This window comes from Syzygium oleosum, unplaced genomic scaffold, assembly GCF_021117445.2.
Source record: "Syzygium oleosum isolate NSW1041296 unplaced genomic scaffold, Sole_v2.1 Sole_v2.09, whole genome shotgun sequence".
Taxonomy (NCBI): domain Eukaryota; kingdom Viridiplantae; phylum Streptophyta; class Magnoliopsida; order Myrtales; family Myrtaceae; genus Syzygium; species Syzygium oleosum.
The window spans coordinates 4,790,476-4,800,912 of NW_026607493.1; the positions used below are offsets into that span (position 1 = coordinate 4,790,476).

At 38.5% G+C, this 10,437-nt stretch overlaps 2 protein-coding genes across 2 annotated transcripts; both read right to left on the bottom strand.

Moving 5' to 3' along the window:
* Window positions 1–698: 698 nt before the first annotated feature.
* LOC130138926 (NAC domain-containing protein 19-like) lies at window positions 699–2,222 on the bottom strand. Its single transcript, XM_056314523.1, has 2 exons — window positions 1,821–2,222; window positions 699–1,271 (listed from the first exon to the last, which is right to left on the bottom strand). The coding sequence occupies exons 1-2, from the start codon at window positions 2,220–2,222 to the stop codon at window positions 699–701; spliced, it is 975 nt and encodes a 324-aa protein (XP_056170498.1).
* Window positions 2,223–6,164: 3,942 nt separating this feature from the next.
* On the bottom strand, window positions 6,165–7,378 carry LOC130138927 (NAC domain-containing protein 72-like). Its single transcript, XM_056314524.1, has 2 exons — window positions 6,977–7,378; window positions 6,165–6,437 (listed from the first exon to the last, which is right to left on the bottom strand). The coding sequence occupies exons 1-2, from the start codon at window positions 7,376–7,378 to the stop codon at window positions 6,165–6,167; spliced, it is 675 nt and encodes a 224-aa protein (XP_056170499.1).
* Between the last annotated feature and the right edge of the window lie 3,059 nt (window positions 7,379–10,437).

Sequence of the window (10,437 nt, forward strand, 5' to 3'; positions counted from 1 at the left end):
GTTAGTTCATGCCCTTGTTAGCGTTACATGTCTTTCCAACCTTGAATCATACGTGTCAAAATTTTAACATGAAACTTGCATGTGAATGGTGGTATGATTGACTTGTACACAACATGCCAGATGAAATGCCATAACCTAATTCACTTAAGTGACAACCTTGAATCATACATGTGTCAAAATTTCAACATGAAACTTGCATATGAATGATATGATTGACTTGTACACAACATACCCAATGAAATGCCAAAACCAAATTCACTTAAGTTTGTCACCGATTTCGGTGTACTTTGAGTGTGATTCTATGTGTCTTATGAGATTTCACCTTTTTGGCTTGTACGTAGAGCTAATCATCAATGAGAGTTAACTATAATAATAATAATAGTGAGGAGGAGGAGAATCGCCGGACTAGGTAGTTTGCCTTTTTATTGAGAACTCTTGATATAAATTCGATCTTGAGGTATAGCATTGAATAATAACATATTGTTTGATGAGAATGTACTGAATGGAGAATGAATAACAATGGAACGGGATACTTTTCAGTGTAATCAACATCAAAATATGTAATTGGGATTCGAATGAAACATGTTAGCACTTATGAATGTTGCAAAATCACATCATCCAATATTCATCGATTGTAAGAGTTAATTCAGTTCTTGCAATGGACTATTTACATATTCTCGTAGATCTTTGCCGAACGATTACTCGAGTGCTTCTACCATCAAAGGGGCGAACTCTGATGCGGTAACATCACGTGCTAGAGGCCATTCACCTGGTACGAAGATGTCTTCAAGGTCCTCCCAGCCATTTGTCCAATCGAGATTGATGTGGTCAAGAAACCATTGAGAACTGTCATCGTCGTAAGTATTCTCTTCCGTGATTGGAAACGCAGGTGAATTTGCGTTTCCACCGGATGTCGCGATGCCCATGAAGCTTTGCTCGATTGGCCTTCGTTCACTTACGAAACCCCCATTATTGAACACTGGCTGTGCACTGATTGCTAAGCACGGTTGAGATGCCAAAGTCGAGAATTCCCCCTCTGAACCTGTGCAATACCATGGTTGCCGATCAACATGAGGATATGAAAAGAGAGACATTGTTTCCGATGGTTCCATGTTGATGTCTTGGTGAGGCACATCGATGTTGCGGTTGAAGTCGGAAGATTCGTTGAGTCGGTGATCTTCTCGGGTTCTGACCGGCATGCTTAGGAAAATCGTAGTGCCTTGTTTTTTGCCGCTTTCTTCCTTCTTGAATCGGATTTTACATAGAACAATCTGCAATTTTACATACCAAAGGAAACACCAAGGCGTTAAGAAATTTATGAATTTTTCCAGCAAATATAGCTGGGAGAATAGTATCTAAACATGTTAGATGAATGCATTATGCTAAACATGGTTTTCAAAGAATTAAAAACGAGAACAAAAAGATGACGAGTTTGGCTTTCACGATTTACTCACCTGATGAAACCCTAGGATATAGAAGCGGCACTATTCTAATTCTACGGGTACACTAGCGTACACAATATTATAAGAATAATTCTAACATGACAAAGGCTAAGATATATTGATTGTACAAATATATTATGATTCACTTGGCTTTCAAAATTTAAATCTAAAAAGAAAATAATTAGCTTCCTGAATATCTTATGTAAAATAACTCAATTGTTGTAATGGAAAAAGTTCCACCAAGATTCAAAGGTTCATCAGAGGCACCCATACAGTACGTAGACTATCGTCTCTAACAGCCAGCAATTAACTGGAAAACATAAGGTAGGCTTACATCGCAATAAATAAAAGATGGTAGAGCAAGAGAATTCGACTCACTTCTTGTTTAAGCATGGAGTACTCGTGCATGATCCAAGATCCCTTTGCTGCGTTTTCGCGTTCGAAAGACGAGCCGTCTTTCACTTTAAAGTTGAAGTGCTTCTTGTGGCCGACGATATTGCCCTGATGATCTTCGATGTCGGTGGTTTTCACCCCCTTCCAGAACCCCGACCCCGCCGTCCTTTCCGCTCTGGACTTCTTCATCTTGATCTTGGTGAAGACGTACAAGCTCCTGTCCGCGTCCTCGTCGAAGAACTTCCACGGTTCCTTCTCGTACACATCGAACTCGGGGATGAATCTGGAAAACGATAAATCCCCCCTCACCCTATGCGCAAGGTAATAGAAGAAGAGCTGTTCGTCGGACGGAGAAAACCGGTAACCGATGGGGAGCGTATCCGCCATGTTTCCACTCTCTTTCTCTCTCAGGAGCTATCTGAGACTCTTGAATTCGTAAGGGGGATGATCTTATGTTGCTCTCTAAAAAACGTTTTTCTTTTTTTTCTGATCTAATGCTTTCTCTCACGAACTATATAGCCCGATCGAAGGTGACGGTAATGCATAATTGCCGCTGGAGATAATTTCGGAATATGAAAAATAATGTGTTTTTTTAGTGTAACGATCAACTAAACTAACTTGTATGCAATTTAAACGAACAAAATAAGCGACAAAAATCAGTTAAATATCCCCAAAGTTCAGGTTGAATCTTATCTTCCCCAAAGACGCGCCGTCCTTCCGCCTGGAGACCAATCCTTACATGATCACCAATTGCATTTAAACTTTACAGTTACGTTTTAGTGACTGATTTGCCGACTTTTATTTATACAATATGGAATGAATGCGAAAATCAACTGTCGTCCATAAATGGGAGTTGAAAATGTTAACAACTTATTAAAATTTTATAATGCCTGAGTGAATGGTAAATTTTACCACTTACTCTTACACTAAAAAAAAATAAATATCTTGTCATTACAAGACGAGCATTCACCAATTGAATAAAAATTACGATTTTTTTTCATTCTCTCTCTACTAGTTGTCGGGCTTTGGGGATGGCCGGTAACCAGCTAAAGGCGATAGCGGTGACGGTTGCCCTCGCCAAATCCGAGGAGGTTAAGCCTTGTTACGGGCCGGTGAGGCTGGCCTCGTCGGGATCGGGTGAGGGGCAACCTCGCCGGGATCGAGAGAGTCTCGTCGCCAGATTTGGTGAGGTCAAGCCTCCCATGAAGTTGGCAAGGTCGCCCCTCATTGGATCTCGGCGAGGGTGACCCTTGTTGGTCTTTGCTCTGTGGCTGGTCGCGGGCGCCAACCATAGCTAAGGCCCAACGACCTGAGTGAAGGAAGATGGAAAAAAAGAAGGAAAGGAAATGAAAAATATAAAAAATAAGAAACTGTCCATATCGGCGTCGGTCGTCTGCTAGCCATGTCACGTGGGACGGCTAACACCCACGTCGACTATTTCCTGTCAAAATTGGATGGATTAGCTACATTGGCAAAATATCAAAATGTTTATGACTCAATTGATACAATTGAAATGTTGAAGACTGAATTGACATAAGTGCAATAGGTTTAAGATTTTTTTGGTGCTTTTCCTTTAGCTTAGGTTAAATTAGGCCTCTCTTGAGTATTTTACTCTTAACTTTTAAACTTTCCATAATTTTTGCGAAATTCACATTTTGGATTTAATTTAATCCGAGAAATACTTGAAACATTTGGAAATATTCAATTAAAAATGTGAGAAACATCATTAACTTTTTCGTAACTTGTATACTTAAGTTGCACGTGTCATCTTAGTTCCGGGTGAAATGTAAACCTTTCTTTCCATTTGGAGATAACCTTTCACAAATCATTTACCTTTCATTCCGAATGATAACTTGAATTCCTAATGAAAAATTGGGGGCACGAAAGGTTGTTTAACTTCATTCCTTGACCAATAATAACCTTTCACACATCATTTGACACCCAATTTTCCGTAAATATTCTTCATACGTTAACCATTTCTCAAAAATAAAAAAGGAAATCGTTGTGTTGATCAAGAGGATATATTGCAATAAGCTATGATCGGTCGATCACTTTTATTTGGTTAAGCTTTATGTTTTATGGGTAAATATATGAATTACCTAAGAGATTTCGACCTCGTGATACGCACGAGATACAATTTAGTGAAATAAAAATGACATTGTTTTGATTGAAAAATCATTTAATGAGACATTGATGGAGAGTAAATGTGTCAAATAGGTAAAAGTTTGAGATTTTTATCTCATAAAAAAAGTTTAGGGTAAATGTGTCACAATGGGCATATTTAGAGTTTTTTTTTTGTAATTTTTTTCCCTTTTCTTTTTGGTTGGTGGAGTTCAATAATGAGAATGTCTTAGTCGACGACGGAAGGTAGATTTGCCTTCACACCATCTTTCATTGAGGAAAGATGCAGGGGATATAAAAACCGGTTTATAAATTTGGTTCATAAGTCCTCATTAGATTACGTGGAGCAAATTCGAGTACTAAATATGAGTAAATCACATTTTTTTTTATTTTTTTGGAAAGCCCCTTTTTGAATCTTTAGTTTGTTCTTCTTCTTTTAAAGTGCATACAACATAAATAATATTCAACATCCATCCAAGTTCAAACTCTCATTCAATAAGCTTACACAATTTAATGCTTAGAATTTGCTGCACAAAGAAAAAATGCAATTACTTTTCTTAGGATTTATATCACGAAAAATCCTAAACTGTAATATCTGTGACAAATTTACCTTCCGTTAAATTTCGTAAAATTTTGCCATTACAGTTGCAGACGTGGACAATGCTCAGTGACGTGGCAAGCCACGTGGACGGCGTTCGGTGACATGGCAAACCACATGGAGAGCCACGTGGAATAACTTAGTTTTTTTCAAAATAATAATAACTCAATTGATGTTTATTCAATTAGCTCATGTTCTCTCTTCATTATAACACAAAAAACCTAGCGACAAATAGGGTTCTGTTCATCTTCTCTGACATTCCCTCCGACAAAGTCCCTTCTTCCCATCGCCATTTCCACCTTGCTGGTCGCGGTCTTGAGTTTATTGCATAGGTTTCTTATTGTCAAGGTAGGAAAACGATAGCCCTCTATTTCACGTCGCATTCGAGGCTCTATGTTTCCGAGGACCTCCTCTTTTTCTTTTTTTGTTGGATCTCTCAGCCATAACATTCTAATAGCATATCTGGTGGCTTCGCTCATTTTCGGTTTGTGTCAAACTTGGTCTTATGTTTCTATGTCTTGGCCCTAAATGATTTACTGCTTGTCTGCAAATCTCTTTATACGCTTACGTATTGCTCTTGCTTTGTTGGTCATTCGTGTTAGTTCATGCCCTCGTTAGCGTTCAGTGGCTTTCCAACGTTGAATCATACGTGTCAAAATTTTAACATGAAACTTGCACGTGAATGCTATGATTGACTTGTACACAACATGCCGGATGAAATGCCAAAACCAAATTCACTTAAGTGACAACCTTGACTCGTACGTGTGTCAAAATTTTAACATTAAACTTGCATGTGAATGGTATGATTGGCTTATACACAACATACCCGAAGAAATGCCAAAACCAAATTCACTTAAGTTTGTCACTGATTTCGGGTGTACTTTGAGTTTGATTCTACGTGTCTTATGGAGTTCACCTATTTGGCTTGTATGTAGAGCTAATCATCAATGAGAGTTAACTATAATAATAATAATGATGATGATGATGAGGAGGAGGAGGAGGAGAATCGCCGGACTAGGTAGTTTGCCTTTTTATATTGAGAACTCTTGATATAAATTCGATCTTGAGGTATAGCATTAAATAATAACATATTGTTTGATGAGAATGGGCAGAATGGAGAATGGAGAATGAATAACAATGGAACGGGATACTTTTCAGTGTAATCAACATCAAAATATGTAATTGGGATTCGAATGAAACATGTTAGCACTTATGAATGTTGCAAAATCACATCATCCAATATTCATCGATTGTAAGAGTTAATCCGGTTCTTGCAATGGACTATTTACATATTCTCGTAGATCTTTGCCGAACGATTACTCGAGTGCTTCTACCATCAAAGGGGCGAACTCGATGCGGTAACATCACATGCTAGAGGCCATTCACCTAGTACGAAGCTGTCTTCGGGGTCCTCCCAGCCATTTGTCCAATCGAGATTGATGTGGTCAAGAAACCATTGAGAACCGTCGTCGTTAGTATTCTCTTCTGTGATTGGAAATGCAAGTGAATTTGCGTTTCCACCGGATGTCGCGATGCCCATGAAGCATTGCTCGATTGGCCTTTGTTCACTTACGAAACCCCTAATATGGAATACTGGTTGTGCACGATTGCTAAGCACGGTTGAGATGCCAACGTGAAGGATTCCCCCTCGAACCTGTGCAATACCATGGTTGCCGATCAACATGAGGACCCGAAAAGGGAGACATTGCTTCCGATGGTTCCATGTTGATGTCTTGGTGAGGCACATCGATGTTGCGGTTGAAGTCGGAAGATTCGTTGAGTCGGTGATCTTCTCGAGTTCTAACGGGCATGCTTAGGAAAATCGTAGTGCCTTGTTTTTCCCTGCTTTCTTCCTTCTTGAATCGGATTTTACATAGAACAATCTGCAATTTACATACCAAACGAAACACTAAGGTATTAAGAAATTTATGATTTTTTTCTATCAAATAAAGCAGGGAGAATAGGATCTAAACGGATTATATGAGTGCATTCTGCTAAACATGGCTTTCAAAGAATTTAAAACGAGAAAACAAAAAGATGACCAAATTGGCTTTCACGATTTACTCACCTGATGAAACCCTAGGATAGAGAAACGGCACTATTATGATTCTACGGGTACAATAGCGTACGCAATATTATAAGAATAATTCTAACATGACAAAGACTAAGATATATTGGTTATACAAATATATTACGGTTCACTTGGCTTTGAAAATTGAATCTAAAAAGAAAATAATCAGCTTTCTGGATTTTATTAGCATTAGGAACCCGAATATCTTATGTAAAATAACGAAACTGTTGTAATGGAAGAACTTCCACCAAGTTTCCAAGGTTCATTAGAGGCACTCATACGGTACGTAGAGACAAGGTAGACGTACATGGCAATAAATTAACGAAGGTAGAACAAGAGAATTTGACTCACTTCTTGCTTAAGCATGGAGTACTCGTGCATGATCCAAGATCCCTTTGCTGCGTTTTCGCGTTCGAAAGACGAGCCGTCTTTCGCTTTAAAGTTGAAGTGCTTCTTGTGGCCGACGATATTGCCCTGATGATCTTCGATGTCGGTGGTTTTCACCCCCTTCCAGAATCCCGACCCCGCCGTCCTTTCCGCTCTGGACTTCTTCATCTTGATCTTGGTGAAGACGTACAAGCTCCTGTCCGCGTTCTCGTCGAAGAACTTCCACGGTTCCTTCTCGTACACGTCGAACTCGGGTATGAATCCGGAAAACGATAAATCCCCTCTCACCCTATGCGCAAGGTAATAGAAGAAGAGTTGTTCGTCGGACGGAGAAAACCGACAACCGATGGGGAGCGTATCGGCCATGTTTCCTCGCTCTTTCTCTCTGACGAGCTATCTGAGACTCTTGAATTCGTAGGAGGATGATCTTATGTTGCTCTCTAAAAGACTTCTTTCTTTTTTCTGATCTAATGCTTTCTCTCACGAACTATAGAGCCCCATCGAAGGTGACGATAATGCATAATTGCTGCTGGAGATAATTTCGGAATATGAAAAATAATGTGCTTTTTTTAGTGTAACAATCAACTAAACTAACTTGTATGCAATTTAAATGAACAATAGAAGTGAGGAAAACAGTTAAATATCCCAAAAGTTCAGGTTGGATCTTATCTTCCCCAAACACGCGCCGTCCTTCCGCCTGGAGACCAATCCTTACATGATCACCAATTACATTTAAACTTTAACGTTACATTCTAGTAACTGATTTGCCGACTTTTATTTATACAATATGGAATGAATGCGAAAATCAACTGTCGTCCATAAATGGGAGTTGAAAACGTTAACAACTTATTAAAATTTTTCAATGCCTAAGTGAATGGTAAATTTTACCACTTACTCTTACATTAAAAAAAAAAAACATCCTGTCATTACAAGATGAGCTTTCATCTATTGAATAAAAATTATGATTTTTTTTTCATTCTTTCTCCGCTAGTTGCAGGGCTTTGGAGGTGGCCGGTGACCAGCTAAAGGCGACGACTGGTGAGGGTTGCCCTCACCAAATCCGGGGAGGTTGAGCCTTGTTACAAGCTAGTGAGGCTTGGTCTCGCCGAGATCGGGTGAGGGGTAACCTCGCCGGGATCGGGAGAGTCTCGCTTTGCTAGATCTGGTGAGGTCGAGCCTCCCCTGAAGTTGGCAAGGTCGCCCCTCATTGGATCCCGGCAAGGGTGACCTTGTTGGTCTTTGCCTGTGGCCGACCGCCAAGCGCCAGCTATAGCTAGGGCCCGACGACTAGTGAAGGAAGATGGAAAAAAAAAGAGAAAAGGAAATGAAAAATATATAAAAAAATAATGAAGCTGTCCACATCGGCCGCATCTACTGTCGCTAGTCGTGCCACGTAAGGCAGTGACACCCATGTCACTATTTCCGATCAAAATTGACTGGATTAGCTACATTGACAAAATGTCAAAAGGGTTATGACTCCATTGGTACAATTGAAATATTTAGGACTGAATTGACATAAGTGCAATAGATTTAAGATTTTTTGGTGCTTTTCCTAGTGATTCTTAGCTTAGGTTAAATTAGGCCTGTCTTGAGTATTTAACTTTTAACTTTTAAACTTTTCATAATTTTTGTGAAATTCACATTTTGGATTTAATTTAATCCGAGAAATACTTGAAACATTTGGAAATATTCAATTAAGAATGTGAGAAACATCATTAACTTTTTTGTAACTTCTATGCTTAAGTTGCACCTGTCATCTTAGTTCCGGGTGAAATGTAAACCTTTCTTTCCATTTGGAGATAACCATTTACAAATCATTTACCTTTCATTCCAAATGATAACTTGAATTCCTAATGAAAAATTGGGGGCACGAAAGGTTGTTTAACTTCATTCCTTGACCAATAATAACCTTTTGCACATCATTTGACACCCAATTTTCGGTAAATATTCTTAATACGTTTACCATTTCTCAAAAATAAAAAAGGAAATCCTTGTGTTGATCAAGAAGATATATTGCATTAAACTATGATCGGTGGATCACTTTAATTTGGTTAAGCTTTATGTTTTATGGGGAAATATATGAATTACCTAAGAGATTTCGACCCAGTGAATCTGTGATATGCACAAGATGCAATTTAGTGAAATTAAATGACATTATTTTGGATGAAAAATCATCTAATGAGACATTGATGGAGAGCAAATGTGTCACATTGGTAAAAGTTTAGGATTTTTATCTCATAAAAGAAGTTCGGGTAAATGTGTCACGATTGGCATATTTTAGAGTTTTTTTTGTAATTTTTCCCTTTTCTTTTTGGATGGTGGAGTTCAATAATGAGAATGTCTTAGTCGACGAAGGAAGGTAGATTTGCTTGCACACCATCTTTCATTGAGGAATGATGCAGGGGATATAAAAACCAGTTTATAAATTTGATTCATAACTCCACATTTGATTACGTGGGCCAAATTCGAGTACTAAATATGAGTAAATCACATTTTTTATTATTTTTTTGGAAAACCCCTTTTTGAATCTTTAGTATATTCTTCTTCTTTAAGGTGCATACAACATAAATTATATTCAACATCCATCCAAGTTCAAACTCTCATTCAATAAGCTTACACAATTTAATGCTTAGAATTTGCTGCACAAAGAAAAAATGCAATCATTTTTCTTACGGTTTATATCACGAAAAATCTTAAACTGGTATACCTATGACAAATTTACCCTCCGTTAATTTCCATAAAATTTTGCCATTACAGTTGCAGACGTGGAAAATGCTCGGTGACGTGGCAAGCCACGTGGATGAAGTTGAGTGATGTGGCAAACTACGTGGAGAGCCACGTGAAAATAACTTAGTTTTTTTTTCAAAATAATAATAACTCAATTGATGTTTATTCAATTAGCTCGTGTTCTCTCTTCATTATAACACAAAAAAAACCCTAGCAACAAATAGGGTTCAGTTCATCTTCTCCGACATTCCCTCCAACAAAGCCCGTTCTTCCCATCGCCATTTCCACCTTGCTGGTCGCGGATTTGGGTTTGTGTCATAGGTTTCATATTGTCGAGGTAGGAAAACGATAGTCCTCTATTTCACGTCGCATTCATGCCTCTATGTTTCCAAGGACCTCCTCTTTTTCTTTTTTGTTGGATCTCTCAGCCATAACACTCTAATCGCACATCTGGTTGCTTCGCTCATTTTTGATTTGTGTCAAACTTGGTCTTATGTTTCTATGTCTTGGCCCTAAATGATTTACTGCTTGGCTGCAAATCTCTTTATACGCTTATGTATTGCTTTTGCTATGTTGGTCATTCGTGTTAGTTCATGCCCTTGTTAGCGTTACATGTCTTTCCAACCTTGAATCATACGTGTCAAAATTTTAACATGAAACTTGCATGTGAATGGTGGTATGATTGACTTGTACACAAC